This window comes from Patiria miniata, unplaced genomic scaffold, assembly GCF_015706575.1.
Source record: "Patiria miniata isolate m_02_andy unplaced genomic scaffold, ASM1570657v1 HiC_scaffold_23, whole genome shotgun sequence".
NCBI lineage: Eukaryota > Metazoa > Echinodermata > Asteroidea > Valvatida > Asterinidae > Patiria > Patiria miniata.
The window spans coordinates 7,938,728-7,959,674 of NW_024037062.1; the positions used below are offsets into that span (position 1 = coordinate 7,938,728).

The 20,947-nt window shown below is 41.0% G+C and overlaps 1 protein-coding gene across 1 annotated transcript; it reads left to right on the plus strand.

The window, feature by feature from the left end:
• The first annotated feature begins 9,096 nt into the window (after window positions 1–9,096).
• On the plus strand, window positions 9,097–10,110 carry LOC119731434 (somatostatin receptor type 5-like). Its single transcript, XM_038204604.1, has one exon. It carries the CDS (start codon window positions 9,097–9,099, stop codon window positions 10,108–10,110), a length of 1,014 nt encoding a protein of 337 aa, XP_038060532.1.
• Window positions 10,111–20,947: the final 10,837 nt, after the last annotated feature.

Sequence of the window (20,947 nt, forward strand, 5' to 3'; positions counted from 1 at the left end):
TGCTACTGCCATATTATAATTGCTAGCTGAAAGGCATTGCATTTGCATTTATCCCAAAAGTAGGACTATAACTTAGCGACTTATTATCGAAAAGCTTACTTGGATTAAGGATCAACTGGTACTAAACAGCCCGTGAAATTATTCCGTCTAGCTTTCTGTCATTTCGGAGAAAGCGAGACAATGATGTAGGTGATTTTCAACAATCGGTTAATAATTGACTGATCGTTAAAATAAACATTATAATTTTGTTGTTTAACAGAACCGTGCTTCGTCCAGAAAAGGTTGTGCATGGTTGTTCACTATTTTTTTCCGAGTAATATCCATTTGAGATTTTGAGTGGTGGTATTATTGGAAACGAATTTAAAAAATTAAACATGAAAAGCAAAAGACCATGTTAGGCTTAATCGTGCATGCACGGGAAAATTTGACCACCAAAATACAGCTTTAAGGTTACTGGCTATGAATTTTAAGATGGTTCTTAAAGGGAATATACATCATTTGCTTTTGCTGTAATTTTCAGAAATGGATGGAATTGGGGGGTTTGACATATATAGCAAATATAGTTACACTGACTTTTTTGAGGTTTTGGGTTCAAAAATGCTTTACAAACCAAGAAAAACCATCATTTTCCTGTAGTCTAGTTCCCTGACTCCATTTAAGAAGAAACAGAGCAGTTTACATACATTGGGGGAATTGTAAGGTCATGGAACCAGTCTAGCTGGCTTGTACCCGTTCATAGGTGTGTAATCGATTGCAAACAAGTGTGATGGTCAATTGGGGCCAGTATTTGAAAAAAAGCCAGTTTTTTTCCAACGCTGGTCGGCCGATCAGCGTTGGAAATTGATACAAAAATACCACTTTTCTTGAAAATGACAGTGTACCAGGTGCCATGATTTTACAGGATGCTTTACACTGTCATTCACTAACAGTCCAGCAAGGTATTTCAAAATGATTCGGGAGTTTTATTTTTTGATGTTTGCAAATGTTGTATTTTCCCTTTAATAATATTAAAATGATCGACATTTTGATTTTAATACTGTACCAATTCTTTTCCTTAAGTCACTTTCATAAACTGAGAAATAATTGTTTTGTTGGATTTAGTACTGGGAAGACGAGCTGAAGTCAATTGGGTCAATCCACCCCGACCCCCCCCCCCCCAAAAAAAAGAAAAAAACTGGTTTTTTTTGGGGGGGGGGGGGTCAAACTTGGTAGGAGGAGATCACTTGAAAAATTGTTCCCATAGATAATAAGGCACATACATAGGAATATTATGTTTGCGTGCAAGTGGAAATTATACCCAAACCGAAAGTTGTTATCGGCAAAAGCACCCAAGGTTCGGACGCAGAAGACTGAGTGTAGCGCAACATGGTTCCAGACAATATAGACTGTCATAGAAATAATTACGCGCAGTTCCCAAAATTATTTTAAAATACTCACAACTCTCCAAGGTGTTTGAGACACACATCAAATTAAAGCTTATTTCATCATTTTGTTCCCGCTCAATTATTGGGAGAGTTAACCCACGACTTTTGGGAGAAAATTCCATCCAAAGATGATCACCCCTAGAAGCTGTCCTGAAGCCCATCGCCATTTTGAAAATGGACGCCTACGCTCCATTGCAAAATAAAGCCATTTTATGGCCAAAATTCACACAAATATACGAGCTCACTGTCCTCTGCAAGGCTTCCACCCGTCTCAAATTCAAGGCCCTCAAAATGCTCTAATATCTGAGAATTTGAGGGCATGCAAATCGTGATTTGGCAGGCGTAGGCAATTTTGGGCTTATTTACAGCTAGGTCTGCACCCTTTAATCGACCTTGTTTTACGCTGAGAGCGCCCTCTAGCTCATTTTGTAACCGTAGTGTAACCAGTGACTTAGCAAATCCATAATTTACGATTAATAAATAGTCTTCAATTATACTGTTATTTGGCCTGTTTGGGTTATTTGAACGTATTGTGCCATATTTAATCAACACCTGACAAAGACGAACGCATGTTCTTTATTTATTTCTTTAATACTGGCAAGTGACTTGAATTGTTTTTGAGAAGTGCGCCCTCAATATGACACGTTGAAGAAGGAAAATCGAAGAGATGGTGGTGGGGGGGGGGGGGGGGGATTGGCCTAAATATAGCCCCAAAATTTACTACGTGGGCCAAATCACTATTTGCGTGCCCAATTTTCTTTTGCAATTGGAGCATTTTGTGGGCCATGAACTTGAAGCTTTGCAAACAAAAATGTTAGTGAAAGCCGTGCAGAGGACTAAGAGCTCGTATTTCTGTGAAATTCGGATGATAAAGTTGGGCCCTAAAAATGCTATATTTTGCAATGGAGCGCAGGCATTTTTCACAATGGCGATGGGCCACAGGACTACTTTTAGGGGTGATCATCTTTGGATGGAATTTTCTCCCAAACGTCATCGGTTAACTACCCAAAAAATGAGCAGATAATGAAAGATGATGAAATAAGCTTTAACCCTAAAATGGCCGGGTTATTTTGACCATCTCTCAGCCGGGGGGGGGGGGAGGGGGGAGGGGGCAAAAAAATCTCGGCACATGCATAGAACAACTCATCATGAACATACCCAAGAAATGTCATGACTAAAGGTCAAAGGGTTTAGGAATTATGGCTAATTAATTATTCATATGCACGAATGGTAATTCTGCTCTCTGTTTACGACGTATATGGGAAAGTTCAGTTCTGAAAATGTTTCGCTGCGTGACAACCCGTGGTCTGATTTTTATGTTTTTTTGGTATCAAAAGATGCGCAAGGCTCGAGTCTAAAAAGTCATAACAGCTCGGGTCGCGAAAAAAAAAAAAAAAAATTCAGGAAATCGCGGAAAAAGTTGAAGGGTGGGGGGGGGGGGGGGGGGGGACGGATTCCGCCCTAGCCCTTGTAGGGTTAAATTGATGGGTGTCACAAGCCAAACACCTTGGAGAGTTATTAGTATCTGTAATATTTTTTTGAATTATGCGTAATTATCACTGGGAGTCGAGTTACCGGTCTGCACCCTGAGGAGAGAACAGCCTTTTGCAAGGGCGCCCTCTTTGTCATTTACGCCGAAACTAAAACGTGCACGACTTCGCTCGTACCCCCCACCCTCCTGTTTGCAGGGCGGGGGTACGAGCGAATGCACGACCTAAACTAACGACTCTGTTTTCCCCTTCACACAGATGAAATTACCCTTAATAAAAAAAAATAGGAACAAAGCGCTCAAATTTAGATTAATAAGTCGTATTAATTTGGAAATGTTTACACAATTTGACTTCAACGTACCTCGTGCAATCTTTCCGGCGTCGTTGGTTTTAAATTTCTTGCGCACATGGTTAACAGCCTGGATAACAAGCTTCGGTGGTCGATTGGTAAACACGCCTACACTGTACTTCGCTCGTACCCCCCCCCCCCTCCCCCCCCCCCCCTCTCGCCCTGCAAACAGGACGCTGGGAAGGGCTGATCTTTTTTAGCTCTCCTTGGATAGATTTTTCGTGACCTGTGTGACGTAGAATGCAGCAAACAGCTGTTTATACGTAGGGATGCACCCCTGTATTACAATTCTCATAGACACCAGTGCTTAATGCCCATACTTCAAAATAATTTTTTTGAAATATGATAATCAATATGTCATCTTACATTTTCTTTTCATTTTTTTGGTGGGTTGACCAACGACTTTTCGAGAAATATTCTCACCCAAAGAAGACCGACCCCTATTTTTCCAAAAGCGGAAAAGTAGCCATCTTGAAAAACGATCCCTCCACAATATGGCAGAATAGCGCCACTTTCGAGCACAATTGCATACAAAATGCTCAGAATTGGAAGGCCCAAGTTCGGGCCAGAGGTTCATTGCATTATCTCATCCATTTCCCAATGTATGGCTCTCGGAACTCTCTCATAGGCCTATAGAATATTTTGAGGGTATAACTTTTATTTATGAGCTCGGCGGCTGGGTTTAGGCCTATTTACAGGTGTGCACCCATAGCGCGCTAGCTGCATGCGAAGGTCATGATGATCAGTTACCAAGAATGCCATCCCCACTTCCTTCACAAGATTCTGTAAAGCGGCATCAGCCCTTCCCGGCGCCCTGGAAGTTGCAGGGCGGGGGACGAGCGAATCAGGGAAATACTGTACTATAGCCGTGGGTTCGCGTCAATCCCACCAAGTACTAAAAGGTTCTGGGTTTTTTCGCAAGCCCTCAGATAGATGTATTATATCATTCCGTATAGACACGATTCACATTAAGCATCCCCTCGTTACAGCGCCCTCAATGTTCTCGAATATGGCCAATTAAAGGGTTCATGAAGTGAATCTTTCTTATATAGGAACATATTTTGTGCAACTTTCTACTCCTCTTAAAATGTATGAAAATATTTGACATCCCTCTTTGGTTAATTTTATTTATTGAAAAAAAAAGGTACTTCCTTAAACAATTAATATTTCCGGACAACTGAGGGCGCTGTTGCTGTGATGTCATTTCAGGACGACACTGATCAGTTCAGGGGTTTTCTATTCAAATTGTGAACCCAACAAATTGCTTATTAATAATATTTGTGAGAACAGTTGCGCATTGCGGGCTTACTGCATGCCATGTACTGGCACAACAACGAATTACCAACATTTAAGACAGCGAAATATCACAAATCTGGCAAGTTTTAGTGCTGAAATAGCTGTAACATTGAGGTCATTACCTTTGCTCACGAATATACAAATTCACATTAGCATAAAAAAAACCAAAGCACCAAATACCCTTGAAAATGGTAAAACAAAAATTGAAAATAGGGTTCCGGGACACAAAGGTGCATTTAGGATTGCATAAAAAAAAGGACATTAATAATAACGGAGTGATATTTAGCGCACGTATCTACCAACAATTAGGTACTCAAGGCGCTGCAAATTATGTCTATTAATAAAGACTGGTAAATGAAGTTTATGAGAAATATGAGACCGTACCCATAATGTAGCACCGTATAAGGGTTTACATGGCGCTGTGGCGCATACTGCAACCACTACCAGAAACACCGGGGCAAACTCCTTCTCTTAGCGATGAGTGTTACTGGGTTCTTTAACGTGCATTACACAACACACGGGACCTACGGCTTTACATCCCATCCAGAGGATGAAGCAATAATGGTAAAGTGCCTTGCTCAAGAGCACAAGCACCATGTTCCCACGGTCAGGATTCGAACCCATGTACCACGGCACACGAGTCGAACACCGTAGCCATTGGACCACAGCACCCCACTAATTAATGAGCCCTTTCAGAACACAAGAAGTAGGACTTAGGTTTAAAATAGATGACAATACACGAACTGTCTCTCCATATTAGATTGTACATGATTGATTATTGCATACTCCTCTTCAAACCTGCCCGGTCACTTAATAAAAAATGGATCGCAATTTACGTGCTGGTAATTTTACTATTTCAAGAGGGCAATGCCATCTCGAGAAAATTGACCTCCCGGACGAAAACTGCTTGGATACACCACTGCTTTCCGGTCACCATGATACGCCCGATCTGGGCCGGGTGCCTTCCCCCGGAATCGTGACACGCGACCTGCTTAAGTTTCACAGACGAAAGACTAATGGATGGACCGACGCGTGCGAGGATCGGAACACGGGCACTCGATGTTGAAAAAAAAACCCGTCGATTGACTTCGTGACAACCACTTTCGTTGCGAGTTGTTAGAGAGGGAGGCAACGCAAAAAGAAAACTAAGGTCAAACGATCGGCATGGCGCAGTATCCAGGCACTGACTGGCCGGGCACACCTTTAATTGATCGGAGCGAGAAAGTCAAACATTTTGCGATGTGACGTGTGACACGCGTGGGGCATAATAATTGGCAGCAATGCAGAAATGCAGGTACGGGCCAAAAACGTTCTCAGCGTTGATGTCACGGTTGGATGTTTTAGGCCTACTTCATTCTGCATTCTGGTTGTCATCATTCACAAGCGTTTTTAACTTACGGGATGCAATCAAAAAAGGACGTGAATCAAAGAACGGACTTAGATGGCGAATTTTTGACAAAGCCACTGGCAATCCAATTCGGGTTTGATTATAAACGGCAGCGACTTATTAATTAGATATGCGTGTTGGTAAAGTAGAAACTCGACGAAGTGAGATCAACGACCGTCTTTGAACTTGAAGACTTTTATCCCGGACGAACCGCTCGGTGTTTTTCTCCATTGTTTGGCCTTTGGGGTTTGGGAGAAAAGAGAAAGAGGAGTATATATAAGACGTGTGAGTAATCAAACGGGAGAGATACAATTTCTGGGGCTTGGAGTTGATAAAAGCAAATAGTTTCTGACTGGCGACATCTTTCGGAGTTTCCGAGGATCAGGATTGCACGAATTCACCAAGGCTGCAGTGGAGGACAGATGGGCACATACACACTGGCATCTAGCTTGGGAACTGAGCAAGGTTTGTTGTTTACTCTAACCAGACTTGTATGACTCGTGACTCGGACTCGAGTCCCATTTTCCGTGACTCGGACTCAGACTTGAATCACGATTACAAATGACTCGACCCTGCGGACTCGGACTTGAACTCGGACTCGACTTGAACTCGGACTCGAACTCGACGCAAGCGAAACAATCTGTGCCGAGCAAAAGAAAATACGCAGCGTGCGATGTGCGGCTAATGGCTTGTTTCTGATATGCATCTGGGGAATCAATGTATCTAAAAATGTCCAGGCGTCCATATTGCGGGCAAGCTGGATATAATGTTCGGTGCCAGATTATCCTTTCCAGATGCAGACACTGCATGCAGTGCCTTGCCATTGTTCCCGACCCCTCTCCCGGGCTGCCCCACACAACGTGGGGATTGTCAATTTTGGAGTGACAAAATCCCCACCCCTCGGGCAAAATTTGCCCTGACATATACCTGGGGCGCACTAGTGCTGCCTTTCCATGTAGTACGCGAATGGTAACGATGTTTTTGAGTGACCAAAATCCCCACCCTGGAGCATGAAAAACGTGACCAAATCCCGACATCGGACCTGGGGCAGCGCTAATAAGAGAAAGCTGCTAACCAATGAAAATATTTTCACTCTCTGAGGCTTTAGCAGTACCTAAAAATGTATTTCTAATATGTATTTTAGGTAACTTGTGACTCCGACTCGGACTCGAACTCGACATTCGTGACTCGTGACTCGGACTCGGACTCGGACTCGACCTGCATGACTCGTGACTCGGACTTGGACTCGACTCGCACTCGACCTGCATGACTCGGGACTCGGACTCGGACTCGACCTGCATGGCACGGGACTGGGACTCGGACTCGACCTGCATGACTGGAGACTCGGACTCGGGCTCGACCTGCATGACTGGGGACTTGGACTCGACCTGCATGACTCGTGACTCGGACTCGGACTCGACCTGCATGACTCGTGACTCGGACTCGGACTCGACAGGCATGACTCGTGACGCAGACTCGGACTCGACCTGCATGACTAGGGACTCAGACTCGGAAGAGATGAGGCTCGGATTCGGACTATAGGAATCGATGTTTGGGGACTTGAATACAAGTCTGACTAGTCTAACAGTTTTCCTTGCCAATTGGTGGAAACCTGAAATTGTGAAAACTTGTGTTGAAGGGAAGTCTTTCGACCACAGGGTGATTCCAAAAAAAAAAGGAAACCCAAATGTTATTAGGACCATTTATGTAATGAAGTTCTGCATGTAGCACTTTCAAAATCTAGGATATGAAAGCCCAATTCATAAGCTCTTTTTGGTACAACAATTCGTCACCGACACCACGAAGTAACACTCATGTACATACCGGTAAAAATTAGCAATCGGAGAAAACGGCATCTAAAGTTGAACATCTTTTAGAACAACAATTTGCGTCAAAACTACAGAGTATTTTCAGTTGAGTTTCTCGTTGTAGACACTTGATGTATTGATGTTATTAAATTCTCTGTTTTTGACCCGTTTGTGTATTTAAACAACAAGAAATAAGAGAAAAAAAATGAGTGGTAGTTCGTGAAACCAAAAAAGCTGCGAAACTGTAAAATTTCGTTTTCACGAAGTAGCACGCTTCAATGTATTACAACACTAGAAGAGTGTTACTTCGTGGGAACGGAAGTCAGCGCGCGCGCGCTCAAACAACAAGAGTGTTAGGCCGTGTCCGAAACGGGCTTCCAGAGCTACGGCTACGTCTATTGTCAGCGCGTCCCCGCGTATTTTCAATGGGCGCAGACCTAGACCTAGCTCTAGACAATTGATTCGGATGCAGCCTTACTTCGTGAAAACGTTTTTGCTCGCATTTGAGCAGAGTGCGTGCCATGCATTGCAAAGGTTAATGGAACTTGAGTGTTACATCGTGAAAACGAAAATTGTCACTTTTGCGCAAAAGTTGCCATGGATACTTAGCGTAATTATTAAAGTAAAGCTCTTGAAGCTTTGAAACTTCGTGCAATGGTAGGCCTTGATGAATAATGTTTAAAAAATCCAAAAAACTGGAAATCGAAAAAAATATGGTTTAACACGGTAGAGTGTTACTTCGTGGTGTCGGTGACGAATTATTCAAATCACTTATGTACTTTTTAAGTTACGGAATTTAAAAAAAACAAACATCGTTTTAAAGTTCTGTACCCGGATCACAAAAAGGTGTTCTTTCATCAAAAAGAAAACAAATCACATAAGGGATGTATATGAATTGTTTTCGTTTTGCTGAAAGAACACATACATTTTTTTGTGATCAGTGGACAAAACTTTACAACGGTGGTTGTGTTTAATATTCAGTAACTTGAAAACTACATGATTGATTTGAATAATTCTTGTACTAAAAGAAACTATGACTTGGGCTTTCATATCTTAGATTTTTAAAGTGCTACATGCAGAACTTCACTAAGAGAAACTGTCCCGACATTTGGTTTTCGGGTGTTTTTTACTCACCCTGTGCACACCGATTGCCTTTGACAAAGACATGCTAAAGGATCGAAATATCAGACGTCTAACTTTTTATTCGTACATTTCAGGTCAATCCAGTCATCAGTAAGCAGTTTGTACCTGTTTTACAGCGAGAGGTAGCCGACGCTACAAAGACAATTCAGCAACTAATTCAAACATCGGTTTTTGTTATAATTGATTCGACGATAAGACAATGTCGGAGGACGTGATTTATATGCGGGTCATCCAATCCCTCGTCGGACTGATCGGCATTTTGGGCAACTCTCTAGTCTGTGTGGTCATATGGCGCGTCCGCGCCATGCACACACTGACCAACGCCTTCATCTTCAATCAGGCCGTGGTGGACCTAGTGGCCTCACTTCTGCTCCTACTGGTCAGTAATATCGACCTTTCGGAGCGGGTACCGCCCGGGGTTGCAGGCCTACTCCTCTGCTATCTCTGGATCACCCGATTTTTCCTGTGGTCGTCTTTCGCCACTTCCACCACCAACCTAGTCGCGTTGACTGTGGAGCGGTACGTAGCCATCGTGTTTCCATTCAAGCACCAGGCGTACTTCGGACCCCGCTTAGCCGCAGTCTTAATCACAGCTTGCTGGAGCTATGGCTTCGCCTCCTCGGGTTTTAACCTGGTTTGGGTGACCTACTCCGAGCCCAACGGAACCTGTAAGCCGTACGCCCTTCCGGAGCCCCCGGTCATCAGTGCTTTCATGCTGCTCCAGATGAACTTTCTGCTGCCGGTGACGGTCATGTGCGTGGCGTATTGTCACATAGCTGTCACCCTGAAACGCAGCGCACGGCGCATCGCACCGGGCGCGCATACGTCGTCCGCATCGACGCAAGGCTCCACGACGGATGTCAACACGCTAGACGGATCCCTGGCTCGCGCAAGACGCAACACGTTCAAGACGCTCCTCATGGTATTTGTGGTTTACGTCATCTGCTGGGCTCCCAACACGGCCATCTTTAGCCTCTTCTTGCTGGGGGTCAATGTGGACCTCGGCGGAGTGCCGTACATCGTATCCCTGGCACTCGTAGTCTGCAACTCCTGCGCAAATCCGATCGTGTACAGTGTGAAGTATAGACAGTTCCGCAAGGGCGTGCGGAAGCTGTTTCGTGGGACGGACGGGAGACCGGATAACGATGCGGACATCTCGACAGTATCGGCGCGCGTCTCGCAAAGATACACGTCATCCAACCTAAGAAAATGAGTCCATGGAGATGTCTATCGAGTAATTGACTTCTTAATTTAATAATCTCACACAATGGAAATAGTGAACCCTTTTTTCACCTGCAAAACGTCTGCATTATAAAGAAGTAGAAAGTATAACTGCATGTAAAAAACTCATAACTCACCAATTGATTGTCCTTCTTTAAGGCATAAAAGGATCGTTTGCTTGTCATGCAGGCTATTTCGTTCCTTTCCAATAATAACAGCACTCAAAATCCAAAGAAGAGTGTTCAATACCTAACCTGTTGAAGTTTCAGCTCAGTGGATATTAGGGCCAACATTTTTCGAGAAAACAGTTAAAAACCATGCATAACCTTTTGATCACGAAACACGATTTTGTCAAATGAACTCTTTATTCCAAAATATACACTCATTTCGAGGGATCTCATTACATCTGGAGGCATGTAATGGTTTGTCCAGTTGAAGGGTCCATGTGATGAATCTTTCTTAAAAACACATTTTCTACAACTTTCTACTCCTCTTCAATGTATGAAAACTATGTGACATTCCTTTTTGGTTAATTTTATTGAAAAGTGCACTTCTTTAAACACTTTGAAATTGTCCATGTTTTTCTGGACAACTGAGGGCGCTGTTGCTGTGATGTCATTTCAGGAAGAAACATTCAGCTTAGGTTCAAATTGTGAACCCAAAATTTGCTCATTAACATTGAGAAAGGTTTGCTCATTGGCTAACTACTGACAGAACGACAAATCACTAAAGAAAAGAAAACTCACAACGTATTACAGAAAAATATCCGAAATTCTACCAACTTTTTTATGCTGAAATAGCTGTAAATTTGAGGCTTTTGCCCAAAATGACATCACGGTTTTGCTCATGGATATGGAAATTTGCATTAGTATTTAAACAACAAAGGCACCAAAATACCCTTGAAAATGGCAGAACGAAAATTAAGAATACGGTTCAATGGGACACAAAGGTGCATTTTCAAGGATTACATTAAAGCAATTACATTGCAAGGGCCTTTAAGTATTAGAGCATTGACTGTAGGAAGTGGACAGTGTTTAAGAATGGCAAGGTTTACGATGGATTTATTATTATGGAACGCTGAAGCTTCATTCGACAATTCGCTATCATTTGATTCGTCAGATTGATAATTCATTTCGGTAAATTCATCATTCCATTTGGCAATTTTAATATTTTTTGCTTCGAATTCCTCATTCTAAAAATACACGTATAGCCCAACCTAAATGTAGCCTAAATCATTTACCTAAATGAAGCTCTATACATGCTTAGCCCTAATTGTAGTCCCGATCAATAAGCATAGGCCTACTCTCTATTCTATCATACTCTTCCAAAGACTGAAACTATACGGAATAGACGATTTGGAGTGAAAATCACTTTAAGTTTAGGGAGTGTCTCATAAGTCGGGAACGTTCGCGGTCCAATGAAGCGTTCCGTGGGAACGCCAGGCATTCCAACGGGAACGTGCCGTGTTCCCAATGGAACGCGGGTGCGTTCTGCGGCTTGAAGGGAACGCACCGAGCTGCGGTCCAGCTAGAACGGGGAGGGAACACCGTGTTCCCGGCGGAACGCTGCACGGATGGGTATTCGCGCTCGGGTATACGTGAGTACGTCCGTGCAGCAGGACCCAGAGTCAGAGTTTATGTTCAAACGCAGATTTTGTCTGACAAAAAGTACATCGCCAATAGTAAGCTCCGCTTTTATCTTTTGCTATTTTTATTTCGTAAAAATATAGCATAGTACCATGACAAAACATACAAGCGCTCTAGTTCATTTTATCAGCGGGGCTGTTTTCGAGATGAAGGCTATTATTGTTTGGAAATGATTTTGTTTGTAATTCAAAATCCTTCACTTTTTCTACGCTGTTTTGTCGGGTGATTTTAGTAAACCTATTACGTACGAGTGTCAAAGACACTTTTTGTTCTTGCATGCATACTACAAACATGCGCCCTGTAGTAATTGTAAACGTGAATGCACAATCAACGTAGCGATGTAAAAGTTCATGGTGAAATTTCACCAGAGAACTTCACATGTGCCGTAACAATAGCCACTGCGTTTCGTAATCGATTATATTTAACAGAAATTCACTTAACATATTTCGAAATCCCCTCACCCCCTCTATCTATGATTTTTTTGGGAGATTTCCCTTAATCTAGTACGCATTATCAAAGTATTATTTTAAAAAATATATATATTGTTCTTGCACAAGCATACTTTGACGTGAATACACACTCACCATAGAGTAGCGATTACATGTGATGTGAGGTTCGGGGCTACCGACATTTCACCACAGAAACGATATTTACATCATTAGATTTACCAAGATTCCATCCGCATTAACGCTCACTCGTAGCTTGTGTTGAACTATTTACCCAAACCATCACAGAAATTTCACAACCACGTCCAAATATTATATATAAATCCTCAAAAACAGGCAAAACCTACCGTTCAGTGACGCACGGTTTGCCGGAGATCGTGACGCCATTTTTCCTGACGCAATATGGGCGAATATTCGAAACTGGACCATCGTATACGCGATATGCTGGGAACGCTCCGCTGGAACGCGCAAAAGAACGCGTGTTCCCGACCGTTCCGCTGGACCGTTCTCGCAAAGGGATTTTGCCGTTCCAACGGAACGGTCCCGTGTTCCCAATGGAACGCCGGAGCGTTCCAGTTTGGGAACACGCCGTTCCAATGAGAACGTTCCGAGCGTTCCAACTGATGAGACGCTCCCTTATATTGAAACTAAAGTGAACACGTAGTTGGCAAAACTATAATAATAATAATAAAGATTTATAAAGCGCACATATCCACCTATTTAGGCGCTCAAGGCGCTATAATAACAATTAATCCAATTTACTTAGAAAATAAACTATACACCAAGAGAAAGAAACTTAACGGGGACCGGTTTTTTTTATTGGAAAAGTGTATTTTCGTTACGCACTTTTTTTGCAAATTAAAAAGTTTTTTTCAAACTTTTCATTCCGCACAGTGAAATCGCACATTTTACGTTAAGACTGACGTTTTGGGTCGAAGAATACCCTGTAATTCTGACACCTTTATTAATAAGATGCACATTGTCTCTTTTTTCATCAGAGTCATTTTTACTTAGAAAAAAAACATCTTAAAAAAAAACCCTAAAAGGCCTCTCTAATTTTTGATTTGTATATATTTCAGGTCAAGCCAGTCAGTGAGCAGTTCGCAGCAGCTTAATTATTTCATGATAACGGTAATACCTTATATCGTCATCCATCACTTATCGTATATTGCGTAATTCAATTGGTGGAGCGAACGGCTCTCTAATGTAACCTCATTCATGGTAACTCACTTACATTTCGAGCGGAAATCGCTCTTGACATTTCCAAATGCCCGCAATTTGATTCCCAAGCTTTGTTTACCTAACTAATGCCGCCCCAGATCATTGTTTTCTCCTGAAGAATTGTAGTATTCTCCGAATTAAACGATTTGGTACCGAACGCGATGTAAGGACACTTTGTCCACTTTTCTTTTGTTGTTCAGAAAATGCTCTCGTAACATCTATAGGAGCATTAATCATTGTTCTGGTGTTTGCTATGCTTGATGCCTAACTGGATTATAGCACCGTAGTGCAATGAATCACCTAATTAATAAATTGAAGAGTGTTAAATCCACAGCGACACGCTTTGAACTTTGATTTATTGTTTTTTTTGGTGTAGAGATTCAGTTTTTAACACGTTCACTTTATGAGGCGAATGTTTTGGTAAACAAGTGCGAGTGCACAATAAGCTCTGGCCGCCTTGCATGGAAGTCTTGCATGAAACGATTGTGTGCCCACGCGAAAATCAGCGCTGAAAATTTCGCGCTGAAAATCAACCAAAATAACCCCCTAAGTTTCCACTTGTCACCATGCAGTACGTTCGCTAATCACATCTCGCCTTGACTACTGCAATTCTCTTTTATACGGCATAAGTCAAGGAGACAGAAACGGGTGACAAAAACTTCAGAACCGTGCAGCCGGACTCATTCTCTGTGTAAGCCGCTCTACTGAGGCCTCACCGCTCCTGCATCAATTACACTGGCTGCCGATTGAATCGCGTATTTTTTTCAAATTACTTCTATACGTTTACAAAACACAACACTGTCTGGCTCCTTCCTACCTGACCGATTTACTCTCTTTGTATCAATCAGGTAGGGCGGGGCTTATAAGCAGGTCTTCAACAGACACTTCCCGATTACATGTTCCTATTAACACTAAAACCACAGGTGTCAAAGCTTTCTCGATTGCTGGCCCCAGGGAGTGGAACAAGATCCCTCAACACATCCAACTTGCATCGTCAATCATCACCTTCAAGAAATCGCTCAAAACACATCTGTTTCTTTAAATCAATTCACCTTCATCTTTACCTCTCATTATCCCCTGGTTCCCTTGAGTTATTCTTAAATTAAGTTTTTTGTTTTGTTTTTGTTTTTGTCTTGTTTATTTGTAGATTTGTAGTTTTGTAGTTTTGTACAGCGCTTTGATCTTTGTTAAAAGCGCTTTATAAATGCTCCATTTATTATTATATTATTATTATAACAAAAATAGCGCGCTATATACCACGTGACTATAACATTACTGCACATTATCTTGCCTCCATTTTACAAAATATTCATAAATAACGTTACGAATTTTTCCGACAATTTTTGGTATTTCATTTCTTTTGTTTTCTTTGTTCTTTAAATGAAAATTTGGTATATTGGAAACTTAGGGGACTCTTTTTGGGTCAATTTCCCGGGGACAGACATTATGCAAAATAGACGCGCATGCGCATCGATCGAGACAAAGCCCGTTTTCCGATAACTTTCGTCAACACTGCGTTCACTGACGAAGGCATGGCATTTGATCAATCTTTGGTCAACTACTGTTGGTCAATTTTCTGGGACAGAGAGACCACCAAGTGACATGTTGAAGCTCCTGTCAGAGCTTAAAAGTATGTAAGACATTGCCTTTTTTCTATCCTCCGACATTGGTAAATTATTTGGCTGCATGGAAAATACAACATTTGCAAACATCAAAAAATAAAACTACCAAATCATTTTGAAATACCTTGCTGGACTGTTAGTGAATGGCAGTGTAAAGCATCCTGTAAAATCATGGCACCTGGTATACTGTCATTTTCAAGTTTCTTGAAGTTTCTGTCATTGTATCAATTTCCAACGCTGATCGGCCGATCAGCGTTGGAAAAACTGGCTTTTTTCATATACTGGCCCCAGTTGACCATCGCACTTGTTTGCAATCGATTACACACCTATGAACGGGTACAAGCCAGCTAGACTGGTTCCCTGACCTTACAATTCCCCAATATATGTAAACTGTTCTGTTTCTTCTTAAATGGAGTCAGGGAACCAGACTACAGGAAAATGATTGTTTTTCTTGGTTTTTATAGCATTTTCGAACCCAAAACCTCAAAAGAGTCAGTGTAACTATGTTTGCTACATATTTCCAACCCCCCAATTCCATCCATTTCTGAAAATTACAGCAAAAGCAAATGAAACGTTTTTATACAAAACATGCGAGGTATTGCCTCTTTCGTATTCTCCAGCATTGGTAGAGGCATCGTTGTCGTAACTTGAACCGGAGATTATGTTCGCTATAAAATGTTCCTTTGAGAGAAGAATGCTGTTATACAAAATAAGGGAGACGTTGCCTCCTTTGTATTCTCCTACACTGGTAGAGGCATTTTTAACGGGAAATTATGCTCGCTGTAAAATGTTCCTTTGGGAAAAGAACGTTTTTGTACAAAACATGCGAGACATTGCCTCTTTTGTATTCTCCAACATTGGTAGAGGCATTTGTGTGGTCGTAAAATTACGTTCGCTAAATGTTCCTTTATGAGATGATTGTCTTTATAAAAGTTTATACAAAATATGCGAGACATTTGACTATCCGTCAGTGCAGTAAAATAAAACCATGCACATTATGCGGACACGATCGCGGGGCTAATTTGGCCATTACTCCGGGCAAACATGGCTTTTTTGTGCGACTGACATACGCAAACATTTTTGTCGAGTGAGCGATTCTTTACCACATCCCGTAAAAGCAGTTTACACAGTGACAGGGTGCACTGCGTGCAAACCATTGGGCATGCATTTCGTCCCATTAAATGTAATTGAGCGCGCGAGCAAGTTTGTGCTAGGCAATGTACACCTAAAACTCGGTCAAAAAAAGCTTTGCATTAGGCAAAAAAAAAAAAATATTCGGTCTTTGGTCAGACCAAAGTTCCGGAATTGATGCGGCGATGCGGTTTTTTTTTTTTTTGGCCTTTTTTTTTTTTTAAGCTTGGATTGTACAGACAAGGTGGGTACTATTTTTCCTTTTGTTGTGTCCTCATAAACATTGGGGACCTCCATAATTTGCCTTGGTGCCCTCCATCATTTGCCTTGGTGCTATTTCCCCATTCCTTGGTACAAAAATTTGAGGAGGTGCGGCAATAGAGGGCGCTGCTGTAGCTACCGCGGACAATTTGAAGAAAAAAAAGGTTGACGCGCATGATTAAAATCGACGCGCGCGCTGACCAGAGACCGACTTATTTTTTTTTTTTTTGGCCTTACTGTAGTTTACTCAGGATTAACGATTGTTTAAATCCGTGTACGGAGCTCTAGAAGTGCCAGCCGGCTTGTCGAGAGCCTGACATGTCTTATCTTGGCCACATTTTTAGGAGCAAGATCATGTCGACACCCGGAGAAAATTCTTCAAGAGGATCTCATAACAAGTCGGATGACTGCTAATATCGAGTTGCACTTAAAAAAAAACCTACAGGCATTTGTTTTTAAAATTGCTATTAAACAAAGTTATGCAGTTGTTGAATGAGTCACCGAACGAAAATATCCGCCCACGTTTGTTAGAATATTTAGTTCAGTCTTTTTTGCGCGACGCGTTAAAATACGCGCAAATACGCTGTCTGATGTCTGTCTGTTGTCTTTGTGGCACGTTTTATTTTTTTAAAGTCAAAGCAGGGTGACCGTTTTAGCCGATTTTTGGCTAAGTTTGACAGATTTTTTGTTAATAAACGGGTTTGACAGAACATTTGACAGAATGGATTAATTAGGCAGATTTCTGGCAGAATTCTGCAAAAATGGTTATTTGACAGAAAAACATAGCAAATTAAAAAAAAATGGTACGTTTGTTTAGACCAAAAAAAAAAGTCTCCGGTTTCTGGTATGGAGCTTGCCCAAAAAGTGGTGCGGCGACGCGCCTTTTTTTTTTTTTACCCGTGATTTGTTTGCTTCAAATGTCGGCTGATGACTGCAAATGGTGCCCGACTAAACTTAGTGCAAATACATGGGAGTCCAGAGAGGCCACATAAACCTTATTCTCGACCATAACCCAATCTAAAAACACGTTAAAATTGAGCAGCAGCAGGATTCCAGTCAAACCAGTGAGTTTGGCGGTTTTGAGACATCATCTTTCATTGAAAAAAAAACTTTTTCATTTTGCCGACGCGCATGGCTACGGCGACGCGCGCGCATACCAGAAACCGGAGACTTTTTTTTGGGGGCCTTAAAAATGCTTCAACGTTTTCAAACAAACCCTTGCAATAATGGGACAGGTTGGCTGGTGTAGGTGCTGAGGTTCACTGGGAACCAGACTTCGTTGTGACGCAACCGCGTTTTGCCTGAAATTTACGCAATAATTTCATAAAATCTTTATGTGACTATACATTGTTTACAATAATTTGAACCTTAATTAAGGCAATACTACAACATCTCCAAGTGATTTTAAGCGTTTAAAGTGTATTTCGAGTAATTCTGGGGAATTTGGCAGATTCTTGATCAATCTGAAAGATTTTTAAAGTGCATTTAGCAGACAGAATTTGGCAATGACCTTATGGTCACCCTGGGCCTAAGGAGGGTGTGGAAGCGCCAAATGCAAGGGTACATGTAGAAGTATCCAGAGAGTGTATGTAGGTCGTACGATTTCACTGTCCCCTGAAGTCACAGTTATTGGCACGTGAATAAAATGATGTACATGTATAGGCCTACATGTATTTGTTTTGTTTTGCTTTTTTGGCGAATTTGTTTCTTTCAGACCTTGAATAGTTAATTTGAAAGTTAAGTTTCAAAGATTTCACCCGCCAACGTGAACATGTCTGTGTACATGTAGTTTCATTGAAAATAAAGTGTTACGTAACCTTTAGAAATCGCCCTTCGCAACCATATTATGGCTGTGCAAACGAATCTGAATGGACAAAAACGAAAGGTGCTGCTCAATCACTAAATTGATTGAACTGAAATGGAAATGAAATAAAATGCGTTTCATTTCATTTCCATTTCAGTTCAATCAATTTAGTGTGCAGAGCGATTCTCAAATTCAGACGAAAATGAATGACTTATTCTCAGAAGTGAATGAACAGTTTAGGAAATTGGCCGGGAAAACCTATATTATCTGCGCGTTACTGAAGATTCCAGTATGAAAACCAAACATCAATCTGAAACTGAATTAGCTGCGCTAAATTTGTCAGACAAACGGCGTGTGCTGCTTGACTGATGATGTGAATTGTTCCTTCTGAAAAAAGGTACAATCAGGAGAGCCAGTCGATTCCGACGTGCTTATTTTATAAATACGAACTGAAAATGTGAAATTGTCATGACGAAAATTTCCAAGCAACACCCTAAACTATTGACGGTTCGTGACTGCAAACTGTTGGCTCAACTTAATAGTACAGGCATTATGTGAAAAATTAAGGGGTAACCTCAAACAAATTGCAACAGAAACTATTTAAAAAGGTTATTACTCAGAAAAATCTCCTCTATGACATATTAAAAGTCTTAAGAAATCCGAGTGGTGGAAAGAAGTTTTCTAATGTGTTTCTTAACCACACCCAGTACCACTTTTTTTGCTACTTTATAATGGAATATTTAGTGATGCTGCAACAATATATTTAATACTAAACACAGAGAGTTGATCTTAATTTATTATTGAGATGCCCATTGACTTCAGAAAAGATCTGTAGATGATTTATATTCATTTATTTTGCTGTAATATATATACTGTCTGCAATATGATATACATGATATATATATATGAATCTATATATAACATATAGGTTCAGTCTATTTTGCTACCATTGGTTTCACGCACACGCACACTGCGTGGCGATCATCAGGCGAATTTACTCATTATTCTAGACCTTGGTAAGTTTCAATATCCCTATATTTCCCAAATTTGCGATATGCCGATAATAATTTGCATAAATGTCATTTATTAATTTGCATAGATTAAAGTTAAAATTATGGCTGTCTTGTGTGGACATGTCACAATAAAATTTTCCCTGATAATCCAAGTCCAGTCATGTACATAAATTAATTTCACACCATGGTGCATTGCTATAAGGGTCCTTAAAAAAGGAAAGAAATCCAAGTGGTGGAAATATGCCTAATTTGCATAAATTCAAAATGGCCACTAATTACATGATTTTTGATTTGGCCATAACTCTTGTCCGGCATTGCTTTTTGGAGTAGTTTGATAAACAATTTGTCCTTTGACATTGATTTCATCATCATTCCAGTCCGAGGTACTGAGATCCTATGTTTCCAATGGGGTATAATATTTTTTGTTAAGGTTTCTAGCTCTTGTCAAAGTTGGTATAAGTGTTGGAAAATGTGATATCCCTGTGTCGCAGAGCAAACCCTTGCGCCGCTCTACTCGGACCAAAAATCAAGGAATAACTCAAGAGAACAGAGGATTCAACACAGGAGTTACAAATCACAAAAATCAAATTATATATTACGGGAAAGAAATAAACCAACAAACTGCAAATCTCAATCCGAAAATACGTGGGCGAGGGTTTTATACCCCTCCCGCATGGGCGCAAGCCCAGAATTGGTATGCAACAAAGAAAAAAGGAATTACGATTTGCATAATTCACCTAGCAGCCACCTCCGAAGTTACATAACACTTTACGGCCGTAAAAAAATTAGTGATTGATGAATTAACTCAGAAAATAAAAGGAATAATTTTAACAGTCTTGTGACACCCTGTACATAAACACATTTCAGGGACAAAAAAAAATCCCTACTATAAATCCACTAGTACACTGCATAGGGATATCACATTTTGCAACGCGTATGCCAACTTTGAGATGAGCCAAAAACCGAACAAAAACTACCTTTCCCAATTTTTTGATACTTTGTAGCGAACATCTTGGGGTTTAATTTTCATCCAAGTTTGTCTCAATGTCGGGTAATCCACTAGGTCAAATTCAAGGTCAAATTAAAGGTCAAAATGTCATTATACTTAAAATAACCCCGATATGAAAAACAACAGTGGTAAATTTGGATTTCTCATGATGTAACCTTTCAAAAGAAATTAAGATTAACACATTTGGCTCACAGATTATAGAAATATGGTCATTTGAAAATGGCAGCAATGTCCATTTTGATCAAAATTGCCTGGGCGGTAGCGCGAAAACTGTTTGTCCGATGGTGCTAAAACTTAAAATTGCGGCTTTTCAGCCGAAATTACCCCATAAACTAAATATGATCCAATTTGAAGAGGTTGGGGTTTCAAATTTAAAAGTTTTGGGGGGTGATTCGACACTGAATGGCCCCAATGTCAAATGACAAAATGTTGTTTAAAGTACCCCGAAAAGCAACTTAGGACGAGAGTTATTACTAGATAGCATATTATGTCATATTTTTGGCCACTGCATGTTTCTTTGCTAAAGAAGGAATTTTTCTCATAATTATTTGGATAGACTTTACCTTCCTAAGCTGGAAATCCATAGGTAACATTTTTTTCTATCTACCATGTGGCGGTCATCTTGGAATTCAAAATGGCCGCCATTTCGGGCCTAATTTGTATCTAACTTCGGACC

Bases quoted from the DNA above. Each gene is read 5' to 3' on its own strand.
- LOC119731434 (XM_038204604.1), top strand. From the start codon at position 9,097: ATGTCGGAGGACGTGATTTATATGCGGGTCATCCAATCCCTCGTCGGA.